Source organism: Haplochromis burtoni, unplaced genomic scaffold, assembly GCF_018398535.1.
Source record: "Haplochromis burtoni strain Fernald_Lab_line unplaced genomic scaffold, NCSU_Asbu1 Contig_86, whole genome shotgun sequence".
Taxonomy (NCBI): domain Eukaryota; kingdom Metazoa; phylum Chordata; class Actinopteri; order Cichliformes; family Cichlidae; genus Haplochromis; species Haplochromis burtoni.
Window position 1 is genome coordinate 1,033,267 of NW_024582447.1, and position 17,800 is coordinate 1,051,066.

Consider the following 17,800-nt stretch of genomic DNA (forward strand, 5'->3'; position numbering starts at 1 on the left):
TTATTGTGAAAGAGATTCTAACCAAAGTAGAAGCTCTTTCTCATCATTTCCATGTTTCTTTCTTCAGATGTAGATCCTCCCTCCAAATGCAAAGCATAAAAAGTTGCCCAGACAGTCCTGAGTCCAACAGATTCAGGTGATTGCATTTTTTTAATCCATCCATCCATCCATCCACTTTCCTAACTGTGGCCCTAAAACTTACATCTAGAGCCTATCTCAGGGCTCATTGTTGTTTATTTAAAGTTTTTTTCCTCTCCGTATGTGTCTTGGTCATCATTTGCTCCTTTATTCTGTTATTCTCATTTTTTCTTTATATTCTTGAAAGAAAAATCTATAGTTTGCTCTGAAAATTCAAAACACTTCAGATCATTATAAAAACAATGGAACAACTGAAAGATTTCTTTTGAAGTTTTAAATCTCAGGATTCTTCTGCTCTCTGCAATAACGCATTTATAAATGCAATGTAGCTTTTAAAAAGTAAAGAAACCAAAACCTTTCAGTGAAATAATAATGAAGGGGTGAGAGTGAGCAATGATACTGAAAAACTATTAACATCTTAAAGCTGAGTTCCTGACCTCTGCTGCCTTTCTCAGAGTCATTACCAAACATTTCACACCTCTGGGATCACCACTCTCCCCTTTTCTTTTCTTTTTAATCCAAAATGTTAATGAGATTCAAAGCTCTCCTGCCATGGATTGTCATGCAAAGTGAACTCCGGGCTTACACATTCACAGTCATGGTTTCTTTCCAATTTGGGAAGAGATCTACACCTTCCCCTCTTCACCTGTCCTATCACACACCTGTTCCACACCTCTCAGCCAATCAGAGGGGAGAGGAAACTTTGTCCGGGCATGAAATAAATCTGGGTCCTCTTCAGAGAGAATCACAACACTTGGCTCATCTGTGTTTCACAGCTCTTCCCTGTTAGACTGAAGAAGAAGAGAATCCCCTACGAAAACTGAAGAGTGGAGATTAAAGGAGCCTATTCAAGCTGACTTGGACTGAAGACATGACCAAAGAGACTGAGTAAGTTCTTCAAGGGTTTTGTTTTAGGTGTTTTTTAGCTATTGTAACTGCAAGTTTTTTTTCCCATTATGTATTTTTTTGTCTTTCCACAAGACAAAAACATTTTTAGTTTGGACTTGGTATAACACAGTGAATGGGTTATTTAAGATTCCAGCCTGGAATCCCCCGTTCTTCTTTGTCAATGGTACCCCATGTGAAAGGGAGCGTTTTTCAGGAGAAAATGATATGGATAAATTTATCACACACACAAGCTGTGATAGGCACACACAAAGTTGGCGTTTTTTGCTGTAGTGGGTCTGCTTTTACTTGCGCTGTCACTAACCTAGGGGGCCACAGAGCACAAAAGGAGCGCAGAAAATAAGAACCTCTTCTTGAGGTGTTGGAGACAAGGGGTAATGACAGCATGCGTTGCATTGAATTACATAATGGTGAAACCCAAGACACGGAAGACACCCCCCCCCCCCCCCCCCCCCCCCCCTATAACAAAGGTTAAACCAGCGTGTCGGCTTGTTTTGGGGGAAATACGCGCAGAGAATAACTTGTGTTTGTTGTTTTGGGAGGCTGCTGCTGAGTGTGAGGCAGGTGCACCTCTGAACAGGTGTACCGGCTTTGCTTAAGGATTTGTGGCATAGCTAAAATTTAAAAGGACACTAGTATAAACTGAGGCTCTAATCTGGCAACCAAAGATTTTGAGGTATGCAGTTTTCCATGCTCATATGTATGTAATGTATTTTAAGCTTTACAGATACTGGGCTGAATTGCATTAATCAGCAGTCGTCCATTAATGCGTGTGAGAAGTCGTGGGATTTCTCCCTAAGCGTTAGTTCTGTTGCGGCTGTTCACACCTGTGGTCTTTGCCTCATGTCATCACATTTGATTAACTGTTTATCTAGGTTACACTGCAGCTATTTGTTCATTAGCCGTTTAAGACAAACTCCAAAGGGGGCTTATCCTAGTAGTTCTGATGTTAACAATTCAGTGTCGATGTGAGTCTCTACAAACAAATACAATCCCCAGAACCCCAGGCTCTTTGTGTGTGTGTGTGTGTGTGTGTGTGTGTGTGTGTGTGTGTGTTTCCAAGTGAAATGAAAAACCAGAGCTCACCTCTGTGACAGCTGTGGGTTTCTGTTTACTGAGCAAGAAAATCTTGTCATCTCTTTTAAGATCTGAGCAAATATGAGAGTTTATATAGGACTCACAAATGTAGTTTCTCTTTCTTTCACAACACTGGAAACCAAAAAACTCTATGCGTGTGTGTGTGTGTGTGTGTGTGCATGTTTATGGGTGGCCCCTGGCTTTTTAAGCCTTTTTGACACCGCTACGTCTGAGAGATGTTACTCAGCACGGTGGTTTTGCAATCGAAACCCTACAGGCTACAGGACAAGTATGTGCAGTGCTCCAGGGCCATGGTAAATGTCAAATCCTGATGGCTAAGCGATCGGAAACATAGTGGGTCTGCTATTAATTAGGACTTTAAAACTAAATAGTTATAGTTTGATATTTAAAGTTGTTTCAGTGTATATTTTAATTTGAAAGTCACCCTGCTAATCTAAACCCTTTCTGGCCTGTTGTAGGACTCTGGGACTGGTCTTTCAGAGCGAGAACTTCAGCTATAACAATTACTCAAACTACGCCATGGACTCCTGGTCTTATCTGGATAACTCCATAACTGAGCCGAACCCCTCAAAATCCAGATTGCCCGAAGAGCTAACAGCCCTCTCGATGTTTTATGAACAGTGCAAGGTAAATAATGTATAAGCACTAGTTGTGTTAAACCAAAGTAGTTCATCTTGAGTAAACCTAAAGATTCATTTTAATTTCCTGACACTTATCGCATTTCCCCCTTTTTCCTATTTTTCCAGAGCCCAAAAGTGAACGCTGCCTGCAGCCGCACAGGCAACGTGTGCAAAGTACCAGAGAGGTAAGACAGAGTTTCTGCAGCTGCTCCCACACACACACTTTCACTCACGCTTCACAAACCAGTCATGCCTCTGACATTGTTTCCATGTATCTATAGTCATTCATAGTCATAGTCATGTCACTCTTCACTGCACAGCTTTAAATAGTTATTTCAGTCCATTTTTTTTGTCATTTCTGTGACAGGTAGCATGACTCAGATACTCAATCAGTTGTCACTGAACTGAAGTTATTCGAGTAATAATACAGAAAGAGAAAGGCAGGGCTTTAGGAGGCCGTAAACTGATGAGTGGGTAATCCTCTAGTCAAACACAGTCAGAGGGATTGTTGTCTTCCTCTCAAGCTCTTCCATTCATCTACCCTTCCTTGATCATCCTCTCTGCCTTTCTTAAAGAGTTTCACAACAGGAGGACAGGTAGTTGTTTTTTCTCATTTTGGTCTTTATATTCCTACTCCTTGTTAGGTATGTGAGAAAGGCCATTGTTGGGGCTCAGTGTTGTTCGCTCAAACATTTTTATCCGAGAAACTCAAACACAGAGAAGAGGGGAAAAAAACTGGATTAAGAGACAAACAGTTCCCGGCCCAGAGTCAAACCGGGCCTTTCTACAAGTTTGCAGTAGCAGTGTGTGTGTTGAGACGCAAGAGGTGCTTTTACTGACCGTTGTACGTTTACTCTGGCAGCCTTTAAGCTTCTGTAACGGTTAAGGGCATACAATAGCCAGTCACTTCAACTATGTTTGTTTCCTTGATGTGTTGTTACCTGAGTCATGATGACATCAACAAGGTGGATTTTCTGTTATAGCTAATCTTTTTTCCCCCCAACTTCCCCATCCTGCCAGGAATCTGCACCAGACCAATGAGATTTCTCCACTGGACACGTCCGCTATCGCCATGAAGATTCTCTCTGAGAACCTTCCCATCCAGCCCAGCAACGTTTTGGGATCTAAGCAGATCCCGCAGATTTCCGTTCCTGCCACCCCAGAAACATACACCTCGCTGACCAGTGTGGTGGAAAATACTTATGACAAACAGGAGCTCAGCAACTTTTTTGAATTGCTGCAAAAGTGGCCAGAGAACACCGCTTTCCCTGACCCCAGCACTGAGGTAAACTTAGTACCATAATTTAAAGTTAAAGCCCTGTCTCCCATATAGTTTTAAAAGCTTTGTGCTGTTTCTTTTTTTCCTTCACTAATCCATATATCTCTGTGTGGTTATCAGAATCTTCCCTACAGCGACCCCTTCCCTGAAAACCATTCCAGCCCAGTCTACTCCCGCTCCTACACCAGTTCCCCATCTGAGAGATCCAGGAGTGAGTTCCAGTTTTCTCTTGGGTCTCCTGCAGCTTCTTCTCACAAGCCCAGCGAGCTCCCCATGGTGTATTTGAACAAGGGACAATTCTACCCCATCACTCTCCATGGGGTGGAAAACAGCACCTGCATTACTGCCACCAAAGTCAAGGTGAGCCATCGTGACACATCATCAGGAAAGCAAGGACTGCTTTTGTTCTAAGTTATTCTCCAAGATTTGTTTTGTTTTCTGTGTGTGTCTTACGTTAAAAAAAAAAGGATGACTATAGTTACATCCTTCCCTTCGGGCATTTTGTTTTTTCCATCAAGCCAAATAACACCTAAATTCTTTGCGTGCCAACAAGGCAACCCTTCCCAAATATCTGTCCCTCCCTTGGAGACAGTTCCTTTAATGACTAATACCCTGCTGACACCCTGCACACCAGGTTGGTGCATTTAAAATGACAGCATCCTGCCCTTTATAATTTATTCCTACCTCAGGGCAATGAGGCCAGAGCGCAGTACAGCTCACCTCAGCTACATTTGTCTGATGTGACACAAGCAGAACAGAAAGCAAAAAAGGAGTGGACAAGGAGAGTGGAAGGTGTGGTGCGGTTTACAGCCGTTTTCTTTGTCATACAAATCGGAGGATAAGAATACACACAAACACATGCTAGCTCAACACAAATAACTGGTGACAATTTGGGAGAAAGGAAGGATTTGGAGTGATGGATGACGCGCGATGAAGGAGAATTCTTAGATATGCGTGCAGGTGTAAAGAAATACGTACCAGCTAAACAAATGAATCTAATTTTCCTGCTCTTTTTGTCACCTTCCTTTCTCCACTTCAGACAGTGGTGATGGCCGTGTTTGAGAATGACAAGAGCCCAGAAATGCAGCTGCGCTTCTGGAATCACTGGCACGGACGCCAGCCAACTGTCAAGCAGAGGGTCATTGACATCGGTATGTTCTTTGCACATGGAAAGTCACCGTGCACAACACCTACAAAAGTTACCAAAAAAATACTCCGCTTTCTGTTGTGCCTTTCATACCGCTGTTAAAAAACTGTTTCTCTTTGTTTTTTAACAGCGGACTACAAGGAAGTGTTCAGCGGCATTAGCAATGTTGAAGAAGTGGCCTTCAATGCTCTCTCTTTTGTGTGGAACCCCAGCGAGGAGGCCAAGGTAAACAGATCGGCACAAAGATGCACCCACATCACTATCACACAAGAATGCACAGACTTACTGACTGTAAGGCCAGTTCTATGAAAATAAAAGAACAGGTGGAAGTTTTAGAGGAAAATAGTGGAAAGGTAGAACAGGTAGGTGAAGGAGAAAAGGAGTGGCTGTGGTGGGAGTGGAGGAATCCCAGAAATGTGTTTGGCCCTAAGGCTCTTGTCACAACAACCGGCTAAAGACACGACAGCTTATGCGAGCTTCTCTGTGGCACCAAAGGCGCTGGGGTGGGGCGAACCTACTGCAAACGGCACGGAGCAGGAAGGCAGGGAACTGTCTCTAGTATATATGATCACAGGGAGAATGTGTAAAGGCCAGAAAAAAAGAAATCTGTCTACGAAACATGTCATTATGATCCTACTGGGACACATGAGCAACAAATGAAAAACATCAGTAAAAGCTGCCCGACACCATAGTGATGTATACATATAATAATCATTTCTCTTTTCCTCCAGGTGTACATTGGGATCAATTCCCTGAGCACAGACTTCTCCTCTCAGAAAGGAGTGAAAGGCCTGCCCCTGAACCTTCAGATCGACACTTACGACTTAAGCTCAGGAAACGGCCAAATGATACACAGAGCTGCTCTCCAGGTCAAGATTTTCTGTGATAAGGTAACTCGCTTTATTCCATTCATCTTCTTATACGAGCAAACATGCGTTAATTGAGTCAGAATGACTTATCTAATGGTGTAACTGTGTGTCGTCAGGGTGCAGAGAGGAAGATGAGAGACGAGGAGAGGAAGAGATCCAAGAGGCGAGGAAAGAACACTAATGATGGTAACAGTTAGCACTGGAAATGGCAGCACAACCTTTATAGGACCTTTTTTAATATGCTATCTGTGAAAGTCCAACCTAACATCCCTCATTGTCCTCCTTTGTTTGCAGCTAAATCTTTAGTAAGTAGCTCCATAGGCAACGAGTGCACCTTCTTCCAGACCCTGGATGACCACATCACCCAGCCAGTTCTCTTTATTCCAGAGACACACCTGTCCAGCTTACAGCGCATGGTAGGTCCTCATTTAACAACAGTGCTACCCCCACCCATCCATATCCTTGCAGGCAATAGGGCAGGCACGAGCAAGGCAGGGGAGAAAAAAAAAAACTGTGGGAAAGTATGCGGTGGGAAAAGTGGGAGGGTGGGGGATAGTGGTGCCAGAGAAAGTGAGGTGAAATACAGGCCTGAGATCCGATGAGCTAATTGGAGTCGAAACCAGACACAAGTACAAGCAGCTACAGCTGCTGACACCGAGATTAAGCTATGAGCGCTTTCACAGAAACACATGCATGCACGCACCTGGTGAGACAGCACTCACACCTTTTATGCGGCAAGACACCCTCATATCCTCTGTTTCTTCTACTCAGATACACTTGCATTAGTAGTGTGGTGAGAGTGCTGTTCAGACAGGACATTTTTCCCACGCCAGGAAGCCTAGAGGAGCATGCAATATGTTCGGATCAATAATAAGAGGGTTCATGGGTTAGATGTCATTGCTGTTAGGTCCATTATAAAGCTAGTCCTGATTTTCAGTGGCTAACACAAAAGAAAAATAAAGAGCAGGAAGTTGCAAAATTGCTTAACAATGTGACGCATCACAGTTTTGTATTGCATAGCTAAAGCAGAAAATATCTTTGATTTAACAGTATGATTAAGCGTAGGATGGTGCTATCAGTGTCTCTCTATCAGTGTCCACACTTCCGCTGCTCCGTTAGAGGTTATGGGAAATGCAGCACTAAAATGATGATAACATTCCTTTTCTTTTAAAGTGTTAAGCATAGACAGCTCTGGGAAGGTGGGACATTAGGCAATGCCTTTATCAGTAGAGAAGCGTCTAATCAGATCTCTGGTCTCCTCTCGGTTTCCCTGTCTCTATAGGCCACTCCCATGGACGAAGCGGAAAGGTAAGCATAGTTACGCACACACACGCACAAAAAAACATAACATTTAGCCATCACAGTCAGCATTTTCAAACAGAAGCTAAGTGGCCGCTTTTGTCTAATGCAAATGTTTGCGCTTCCAGGAGTTCTCTGAAGAGGCTGTATCCAGACAGAGAGCAGACGAGCTCCCCAACCAACAAACAAGCTCGCAAAGAAGATGCACAGAGAGGTAGATAGAAACATGCAAGTCTCATAAAAAAAATCTAAGTTAAATCAAAATTGAAAAAAAGTGTCCTCTTTGGTGCTAAAAAATGTTTTTTCTTGGTTTATATTAGTTCTTCTGTACGTGAGGACAAACTCTGAAGAGGTGTTTGATGCCCTCATGCTCAACTCGCCAACGCTGTCGGGCTTGCGAGAAGCTGTAAGTATCACATGATTGCTTTAAAGACACACAAAAACACATTCCAGAGTCCTCTGACTTGAGTTTCCTGAGGTGGGGATCAAAAGCACCTTCACCTGTTTACTTCTGTATTCACTGGAACATTTGTACCATATCTTTTTGCCAAAAGTGAATATCATATTTCTTTCATCAGATCATGCTAACAGTCTTCTCGTTCCTTTACTTTCCTCAGATTTCAGAAAAGTACGGCCTGCAAAAAGAAACCATCGGGAAAATCTACAAAAAATGCAGGAGAGGGTGAGCGTCCTGTTCTTTTGTTATGACTATTGCACTGTGATTTTACAAATTACCAAAAACAACTGAGATCATTGGTGGCACTAAGAAGCTTTCTTTTCCAATCCAAACATTTTTTGAGGAATTAACCATAGCTGTGAAAGTGAATGGTTGTCTTGGCCCTCCAAACTTTCCGAGGTTGCTGATACCCTACCTCTCACCCTGTGATATCTCAGACAGGCTCCTGTGTTGCAGACAGATGGATAGACTAGTTAGTCTCACCAAGTGCACCTGTCGCCATGATTTGCATTGATTTTGGGCTTATTTTGTTGTTTTAATCTTATCTTCCCTTAAGGAAGCGCTTGTTGACAAACCGGGCGGGTAGGTTAGTTGGCTCGGCCCTGGAATGTTTTAATTGCAGCTCTTCTAAAGGACAACTATATGACTGAAAGAAGATGAAAAGATTTTTTTAAGTCCTGCTGTTGAGTCACTGGCAATGGCTGTACTTATTTATGTTTTCATAACATTATCTCTTTGGAACATCAGAAAGCGGCATTGAAAGACGAAATTCCTGATATGATAAAGGCTTTGGATGTTTCCACTCGCTAGCTGAAGGCTGTCTGTCAGGTTTACAATTGTCACGCGTCTTTCAGCTCAATGGCGAAAGGTCATACAGGTAGCTGCGCTTTTTCCACGATGAATACGGATGCTTGTTATTTTAGATAGGAAGGGTTTACAACTAGCCGCGAAAGAATAATTAGCAGAATTTCTATGTGGCTGACAAACTGTTGATAGTCTGTGCTTTTTCTTTTTGAGACTTACTGTCAGTAGCTGAAACACCTTTGGGTAATTTTCCTGCTGCTTGCTGGAAGCAATCACTGCAGGGGGAGCAGCTAAACTAACAGGTTGGGTTACATTCTCCCTGCAGTTCCCTCCCTGTCTATTGCTCTTGTCTTCAATCAATCCTGTCCCTGCAGGCAGAATGCATGGGCCAGTGGTTAGTTCAGTCATTACAGCCTTAAAGGCTAGTGTTAGTGCTGCAGAGGAGGAGGAGGTGGAAGAACAGGGTGACCTGATTTTTAACTCCTACTGATGCAGGAGATATACCGCCTCTATGTCTTTCACTTGAGATCTTCTGCCAAACAAAAGACATGTTGTCTTTAACCCTGGCAACCTGTTTGTGTCAGACCAGGGTGAAAGGTTGAGTACACTGAACACATTATTAGGCTGTTTGAACACCGCAGTTTTAGAGACGAATATGATTTTCTCGAAATAGGTTAATGGTTTTGCACCTTGTTTCTCCACAGTCCCCGGTGTAACCCTGTCTTTTTGTTTGTCTCCCCAACAGGATCTTTGTCAACATGGATGACAACATCATCCAACACTACACCAACCAGTCGGCATTCCTCATCGAGGTTTCCGAGTTGGGCAACGGTCAGTTCCAGGTTACCCTTGTTGAAGTATGAGAAGAATCAGCCACCCACTCTGCTGAAGGATGAAGAAATAAAGATGCCAGTTTGATCAATTTCTTGAAGCACTGCCTGAGCAGACAGAATGTAGGATGTGGACTTCCAAAAAGCGAGAAGAAAACTGAAGTGAAAGCAGCACCCCAGTTTTTTACTTCTGCCTAAAATGTTGTACATATCATTCTTCTTCCCCGTTCTTGTGATTGTGTTAACGTCAGAGCAATAATGCTCAGCGGCCCTTTATGTATTTAATGTAAATAGGTTTTAAGAAGACAGTGTTGTATGAGCTATCTGTGTACATATAGAATACCAGTTTCCATAAACTGCTATGTATTTCATTTTTATTGAAAGAGCTCCGTGCATGATTTGTGCACAGCATTTTTTAAGCATTTTTATAGGTTACTATTCTAGCTGCTTGCGATGTACTCATCATTTCTTCTATAAAAACACAATGGTGCGTTTTTTTCTTACTCTCAGTCTGCTGTCACTATTTTTTTTTACTGCCAAAAGTATCCTCCTCTAGGTTCCTGTTAGTTTCACAACCGAGATCACCCAACACTGGGTTGCATTCAGAACCTAAAGTCAGACATTTCCACCCTTAAAACCACACATGAGTTAGTATTGGTCATCATTTAGCCCCTAAATTGTGGACATTTCCTGACTGTATGGTGATATCACAAATTTTTTTTTTCTGGAAACACTTCAAAAACACCCTCAACCCAGCCAGAGGACTTTCACTGTGTGCATGTATATGCATGTGTAAAAACTTGTTTGTTTCTTTATACATTATGCATCATTTCAAAGCGTGCATGTATCCCTGCGTTATTTCATAATTTTACAATCAGGTTATATTGGTCAAGCATTGGCCCTTTTGTATGAAAATAAAGAAAATGCATAAGAGGTTTGGGGTCTGTTTCTGTTTTTACAGCTCTGACTGAAATAAAAAAGAGATAAATTAGCAGTGGGAAAAACAAAAGATACCACTTGTGTAGAGGAGGTGTGAATAATTACAATTAGCCTAGGAGATTAAGTGCATATTGGAAAATTCAAAAAGAGCTGATTGCTCTCTCTACACATCAAACAAAAGCATGAAACTGATCTGTGCCTGAGATTGGTCCTCTCATATTCTGAAAGCATAAATTTTAAATAGGTGTGTGTGTGTGTGTGTGTGTGTGTGTGTGTGTGTGTGTGTGTGTGTGTGTGTGTGTGTGTGTGTGTTATTCAGACTCCAACAGACCAAATGTGCAGAAAATAGTATATTTGCATGAGACATTGTGAGAGGTGTCAATAAAAGTGAAAAAGCATTGAAAAACAACGTTTTCACAAGACTATGCGGTCCTGTAAAAAAATGAAGTACTGTCTAATTGCCTCCATAGGAATTAAGGGGTTAAGTAGCAGCTAGGTGCTGCTTTGTTTTAATTGATCATCAGGAAGTGTGAGAACCTTTGTAAAAGCAGATGTTTTGGTGGTTTGCTGGTCCAGAAGATTCAGGTGTGTGTTAACACATTGCCACAATGTGTCTGTGAAGGTTCTCAGTCATCCAGGTCATCGTAGTCAAAGGAGCTTGCAAAGAAAAGCGTCTGGACTTCTTTAAGTTGCTTGAAGACGTTTCACCTCTCATCCGAGAAGCTTCTTCAGTTCTAAGGTCAAATGGTGGAGAGTCCCAGATATAAACCTAGTGGGAGTGACCCCCCACAGAGGGACAAAGGACCCCCTGATGATCCTCTGAGCCAAGGTGTGAAACTGGGTGTGAGTCCCAGTCTGCCAGAGTTTCGGGTGTGTTCATTGTGAAACCTGGCCCCACCTTATCATTCGAATTCCTGAGGTCAGATGGCCCAGGATGTGAGTGGGCGTTAAGGCGTCTGGGAAGGGATCTCAAAACTGGATTATAGATGGCAAAGAGTTGGTGTGGTAAACCCCGGCCTCTGTTCAAAGATGGTTGCTCACAGTGGACATAGATGGCTTCTTTCACTCCTCGTTCAAACCATCTGTCCTCTCTGTCCAAAATGTGAACATTGGCATCCTCAAAAGAGTGTCCTTTATCCTTAAGAGGCAGATGGACTGCTGAGTCTTGTCCTGTGGAGGTGGCTCTTCTGTGTTGTGCCATGTGCTTGTGAAGTGGCTGTTTGGTCTCTCCAATGTAGAGGTCTGGGCATTCCTCGCTGCACTGTACAGCATACACCACATTGTTAAGTTTGTGTTTAGGAGTTTTGTCTTTCGGGTGAATTGCCACAATGTTCTCAGGGATGGATGTCCTTGCAAATTCACCCAAAAGTCAGGTCGTGCAATGCTAAAAAAAAATACATCTTAGGTTTACAATGTTGCATATGAACAACAAGCTGTCTGGATCAAAGTCCTTAGGAAAGGAGATGTGAAAGCATGATAAACAGAGGCAGGAAGCACAGGAAGCACCTCATACCAACTGTCCAACAGTAGAGCACAGTGGTGGAGGTATGAAGAATTGTTTTGCAATTGTTTAACAGCCTTTTACTCGGACCGAGGCAGCTTGGAGTCTACACTAGAATCAAGTATGTGATCATCGGTCCAACAGCTAATTTTAAAGCTAAAACTGGGTCATACAACATGACAGTGATCCCAGGAACAACAGAATGTCTGGACCTCAACCCTATTGAAATGCTGTGGCAGGACCTTGAGAGTAAAGGTCATACAGAAAGCAATGCTGCTGTAGGTGCTTCTGTCAATTAACAATCATTGGATGTACTTTTTTCACACAAACTGAAAGAGTTATAGATCTGGCATGTGACGGAACTTCTTTGTCCTGAGGCTTTATTGGGGTTGCAGCTGTATGCATCTCTTTTTGACATTAAAACTCTAACAATCAAGACATTTCTAGGTTTGTAGTAGTTTTCATCATACAGTATTTCTCCAATGCATCTCCACAAACTGTGACTTTTTAGTGGCTCACACCTTTCCATGTTCAAAGTGTATCCAGCCAAAGACACCTACAGGTTAAACTACCCTTTGACCACTATGACTGCCTTCTCTTCCCTTTTGCAGTGCCTGTCTTGCAGTGTTTACTTCATGTTTCAGCCAATCAAAATGTGGCATGAAGGAAAAAGGATAAAAATGCTCTGCAGTCCCACATAAATTGGGACACCTGCCAGTGTGGGAGTGATTGTGCAAGCTTGTGTCCCTATGTCTGTGTTCTCAAAACAAAACAGGTTTCATAAAAAGGCAAACAATAAGCAGTCAGATTTTGATTTTCGAACACCTCTATGTGGTCGAAAACAGGCAGATTGAAGTGTTGGTATTACTCAGAAAGCTCCCCACATTCCCTACTTGGCAACAGTGACAGGGAAAAGCAGGGAGGGATTGTCCTAGATATAACACAGACGTTGGCAAGTCAAAGAGAGAAACACATCCAGGGAGAAAGTGGGATAGCGGGGAAGAGAAGCAGACAGCTGAGGAAGCAGCCAGTGGGGAAAAAAAGAGGAGGGGGCAGACACAAGGACACAGACATGAAGACAGAGGAAATTATTGCAGAGGCAAGTGGAGAAATTTTTAAAGCAAGGGCAGATGAGAAGAAAGAGGGAGAAAGAACAATAAAGAAGTCGTCGCACCATCTGCTCCCACAGAGAGAAACATGTTAGCCATTCAGACGACAGCAGGGAGGCAGCCAGCGATCTGCAGTGAGATACAAACAAACCCCTCCTGAATGGTAAGTGACTGCTACTTCATGGACTGTGTCGGTGTGCGTGCATGTGTTTGTATTTGCTCCAAATACGCCTTCTTGAGGGAAAATGCTATTAAAAATGTACTGCATGCTTGGAATTTTTTGGCTCATGACTGGCCTCTTTATGTCTTTCTTTTCTGCATCAAACCTAATCAAGCACCTCAGGGAGCTGCACTGCATTTACAGTCATTACAGTGGCAGTAATCAATGGACTTGGCAATGCGACAGCTGCAAGAGTAACAAGTGTGTATAGAACATAATTCATACCTAAGTGAGACTTTGTGGTGCACATGAAAGCCCTCACAGGCGGCTCAGAGCTTTGATTCTTGTCTCTGTCATCTTCTATGATTTTTATGTCATGTCACTAAAGTCAAGCAGGTGATATTTGTGTTTATGAAGCTACAATCCTATCATGTGTCCCGCATCCACATCCAGACATGCATTCTCATGCAAAATTTCTACTCTAATTTCTACAATTGTCTCTGCACGTTTAAAACAATATTTTTCTAGTACGTTCTGTCCTTTCCTGCCCACAGCTGCTTCTTTGCAAAGTGTAATCTCCGATTAAATTAAAGAGGAACAAGACTGACTCAGTCACGCTATATGTCATCAGCTCCCAAGCGACATTGCTGGAAGTAATATCTCGCCATCAATTATAGGTCAGATTTACAAATGTGATTGCTGTTGGATCAATATCTTCCTGTAAGTTATAAGTTAAGCTTAAAAATAGGCATTCCTTTGTTTTCTTAACCTTCAGATGCAGGATCGTATATATATATATAATTTGTAATAATAAAGAAACGATGATTAAACAATTAATGATGGATAAGAATCTGTGTAATATCTAATATGTTAAACTATAGTTGCACTTTTTTTTTTACTTTTTAAATGTTTGCATTCTTATGTGTACAGCTCACTAACAGCTTGCATGTTTTGTGACACTTTATCATCATGTGCCTTAGATAAAAAGACTTTTCTTTGTTAAAAACTTTTTTGTGTAAACACATTTTGCTTGGTATAATAATTTTCTGCTTATTATTATTATTATTATTATTATTATTATTATTATTATTATTATTATTATTATTATTATTGTTGTTGTTGTTGTTGTTGTTGTTGTTATTATTATTATAAGAAACAGCCTCAACATTTCTAGTCGTCCTCCTTTGCAAAACCACAGTGAGCCACGTCTTACAGCATTGTCATCATAACATCTTTGCAGACGTTGTTTGTTTAACAGAGATGTCCGGCTTGTTTGTCTGCATGATTCACTTACGTCTTCACTCTGTCCTCTTCTCCTGGGACATTCTTTACTGTTCTGTCTGAGACTCACTCTGCATTCAAACAGTGGCCTCACATAATTACTAACCCGACTGAATTCTACCAAGGTCACAGCTGGCCATCAATCCTCAAACATAAAAAAAAAAACCGTGGCACACTCATCATACACACACATACGCACGCACGCACACACTAAACTCAAGTATGCCAACATTTGTACCATTTGTACACATGAGATCATCACATCTTGTGCAGAGAGAAGTCTTGTGATAAACACAACCGCACACGCATACTGCCACGTTGAGCCTGGCCAGGTTATTGTATCCTAGCAACAGAGGCAGCCATCGACTGCTCTGGGTTTTTGTGTGTGTGTGTTTTTTTCCCTGTCCAGCGCAGGAGCAGTGAAGCCAAACCTCCTTCTGCTTTCTCCGTCTGCTCGTGCACTTGTGTTTACTCCACTTCAGCTCTGCCTCTGCTTTTCTCTGTCTCTCATCATCGCATTGACCTTCTCTTTCACTCAGGCAGTCAGAATGAAGAGCCCGCAGATTAAACACAGGAGACTTTCGTTTAAGAGGTACTGGGCGAGCTTTTTTCTTATTTTATTGTGTTAAATCTTTAATGTTGTGATCGTTGTAGTGACTGTCTTTGCATTTGCCACAGTCTTATTTATAGCTCTCTAAAGCTCTTTGTGTTTCTTGTCAGAAAGTGGAGGAGATGTTTGTGACACAAATTGATTTTTTTTTAAACACAGGATTTTATCTAACTGTTCTTCTTCTTCTTCTTCTTTTAGAGCAGAGTAAACCATGCCAAGATTTGACCAGCAGGCGATGTCTCTGTCTGGAGAAACAACCACTGTTATTTGTGTTTTGTAAAATATTTGTAGCATACTGAACACTGGTACTGTACTATTTTTTTTATTCCTGACAAGCTGGATTTGTGAGAACAAAAGATGCACACTCCAGCCTCCATGGTGATGGGGATCGTTTTTGCCCCCTTGGGTTTGGTCCTAGTCTTCACTGCTGCCATCACCCCCCAGTGGAGAGAGGGACAGGCACATTTGGGAATGGCAGGACCGGGAAGTCTGCTCCGGTCAGGAACAAAAAGTCATGGGACCAGGTCCAGTTCAGTGGAGGCACTGATCTTGTTGCGCTCTGATGGACTATGGGAGAGCTGCCTGCAGGTGGAGCGCTCTGACTTGAGGCAGTGCTGGCCTGTGGCTGGTCCGTATCAGAGAGACCCCAGGGTTCGTCTGGCACAGGGTTTGGTGCTAACCTCATTGTTCCTGTGCGGCACTGGCATTCTCCTGGCTTGCATCGGGGTCCGGTGCTGGGCAGATCTCCCTCTAAGAGGTGTAGCAGCCTCAGGAGGACTTCTGGTGGTGACAGCAGGGCTGCTGAGCCTGACTGCGTTAGGGGTTTACACCCACAACCTTAAAAGACTCGGGATGGATCCAAGTCAAAGGATTCATAACCCACGGTACCCACACCTCAACTTGCATCCAGCTGGCTCGCTTTACTTTGGGTGGCTGGGTTCGTGTCTACAGGTGTTGGGAGGCGCCGCTTTGCTTTTCAGTTTCAAACGACCACGATGCCCAACCTGCCCATCTAGGCATGAGCTGTCTGTGTCTCCCTGCCACTCATGTCCAGAAATGACCAACAAGCCTGACATGGATGTATATGAAGTTAGTTGTTAGAAACTTGTCCAACATTTTAAACTTTAAGAAAGCGTGGACAGAAAAGAGAAAAAAAATAGCATTAAGGGCACTTTCTAAACCCATTTTTATCTTTTCAGTGTGTAGCTTATGTAATGAAAAGTCATAAATTCATAAATGACTGTGGACTACCAGACATTGCTGCTTAGTAATGAACTGTCATGCAGGTTTCAACATAATGGATGTAGCTCTCCTTTAACACAGGAACAAACATGATCTGGGGGTGTAAATAAAAACAAATGGATGAATGTCACGTTAGAAAAAGATTCAACATCACGCTGCCTTTAAATGCAACATGTGGTGAAATACGATTGAAGTATTGCTTTGTGTTGCCTTTATGTTGTAGCCATGCATTTGTACTGTTAAGAAGAAAATTGTCTGAACAGAACTGTGAATCATAGATGATGCCAGCAGAAGCCTAAAAAAATAGCTTAAATTCTTAAGGTCATCACACTCGGTTTCATCTGTATTAAGCTGGTTGTTAACAGAAAAAAAAAGCTTTACATTTATATGTGATATCCTGTTTTGTTGATGAATTTGCTGCTCTTGAGCACAGGAGGAGCTTTCACTGGGTAACATTATATTTCTGGAATAAGATGAGCACTATGAATATTAAAGAAGGCGTCACAGGAGGATATACAAAAGGGTATTTTCTATTCCTTGCAAATGACTGGTTTGTGTTGTCATTTTGTGCTCATATTTGTTGCACTAAATAAAAAACTATTTATCACAATCTGTTGCATTTATTTATTTATTACTTTTCAGATTAGGTAGGTTATGCTGCAATGAAGAAAAACGAAATCAGGAAATAGGAGCACATGCAATTCACTTATGAAGATAACTTTGGAAGCTAAATACATTTACATGTTTAATATGGAAATAAATTCACATTATTTGTCTTAAGACGAGGCCGAGAGCCAGAGTGATCATCTCACATGTTGTACGGCAGACAAGTTCACTGCATTTAAACCAAGCAACATTATGTGAATAGATGTTAGATGTGAATGTTGCCTGGAGCCACGTGGAGTGATCGCAATCCGATGTGAGAATAACCTATTCAATCGCTTCAGCTGGCAACAAACAACCTCAGGAGAGGAGAGAAATTCACATCATGGTTGAGAACGCAGGTCTTTGAGACCCGCTCGCACAGAACAAGTAGCTCATAAATAAACATTTTATCTACTTAGTAGTGAACGTCAGTGGACGGCTTAAAAGAGGTCTCAGACACAGAGGAGGGTGTAATTCATGCACTGAAGACAGACACACACATTTAGACCACAATACTAAATTTTGCTCTACAAGGGCTGGATATCCACTTACGAGGACATTATACTGCCACTGTTCTACTGAAATTGAAAACGAGTGACCTCATAGGTGCATATCAGGCCCTTGAAGAGCAAAATCAGATAAAAAGATATTTCTTTGTTTTTACATTCAACAGGTCTCAATCAGCCCAAATAGCAAAGAGAAATTAAAAATGCATGCCATGAAAGAGTTCAGGTCTTAGGAGGTTTAAGTTCATTAAATATATAATTTTTGGTGAAAGGTTCTCATTAAGGTCATGAAGGGAGTTTGAAAAGGACTTACCCAGACGAGCAATAGCAGTGTTTCTGGAGTAAAAGTTGTGTACAAAA

At 42.1% G+C, this 17,800-nt stretch overlaps 2 protein-coding genes across 5 annotated transcripts; both read left to right on the plus strand.

Annotated features, from left to right (window-relative positions):
- Positions 1-863: 863 nt before the first annotated feature.
- Positions 864-10,380, plus strand: grhl3 (grainyhead-like transcription factor 3). Its single transcript, XM_005925674.3, has 15 exons — positions 864-1,026; positions 2,601-2,769; positions 2,889-2,947; positions 3,783-4,047; positions 4,162-4,401; positions 5,081-5,192; positions 5,319-5,413; positions 5,920-6,078; positions 6,174-6,243; positions 6,352-6,473; positions 7,340-7,365; positions 7,485-7,570; positions 7,677-7,762; positions 7,974-8,038; positions 9,363-10,380. The coding sequence occupies exons 1-15, from the start codon at positions 1,010-1,012 to the stop codon at positions 9,478-9,480; spliced, it is 1,689 nt and encodes a 562-aa protein (XP_005925736.1). The 5' UTR covers positions 864-1,009; the 3' UTR covers positions 9,481-10,380.
- Positions 10,381-12,666: 2,286 nt separating this feature from the next.
- Positions 12,667-17,608, plus strand: cldn23l (claudin 23-like). Of its 4 annotated transcripts, XM_014334637.2 has the most exons (4): positions 12,667-13,159; positions 13,332-13,417; positions 14,977-15,029; positions 15,246-17,608. In XM_014334637.2, exon 4 carries the CDS (start codon positions 15,405-15,407, stop codon positions 16,146-16,148), a length of 744 nt encoding a protein of 247 aa, XP_014190123.1. In that variant the 5' UTR covers positions 12,667-13,159; positions 13,332-13,417; positions 14,977-15,029; positions 15,246-15,404; the 3' UTR covers positions 16,149-17,608. The 4 variants fall into 4 exon arrangements, with proteins under 4 accessions (XP_014190123.1, XP_042078392.1, XP_005925735.1 ...); XM_042222458.1 differs by lacking the exon at positions 13,332-13,417 and having other exon boundaries at positions 14,847-15,029; XM_005925673.3 differs by lacking the exon at positions 13,332-13,417.
- Positions 17,609-17,800: the final 192 nt, after the last annotated feature.

Bases quoted from the DNA above. Each gene is read 5' to 3' on its own strand.
- grhl3 (XM_005925674.3), top strand. The intron at 2,948-3,782 runs GTAAGACAGAGT...CCATCCTGCCAG, and splicing joins GTGTGCAAAGTACCAGAGAG to GAATCTGCACCAGACCAATG. The intron at 7,763-7,973 runs GTAAGTATCACA...TACTTTCCTCAG, and splicing joins TGTCGGGCTTGCGAGAAGCT to ATTTCAGAAAAGTACGGCCT.
- cldn23l (XM_014334637.2), top strand. From the start codon at position 15,405: ATGCACACTCCAGCCTCCATGGTGATGGGGATCGTTTTTGCCCCCTTG.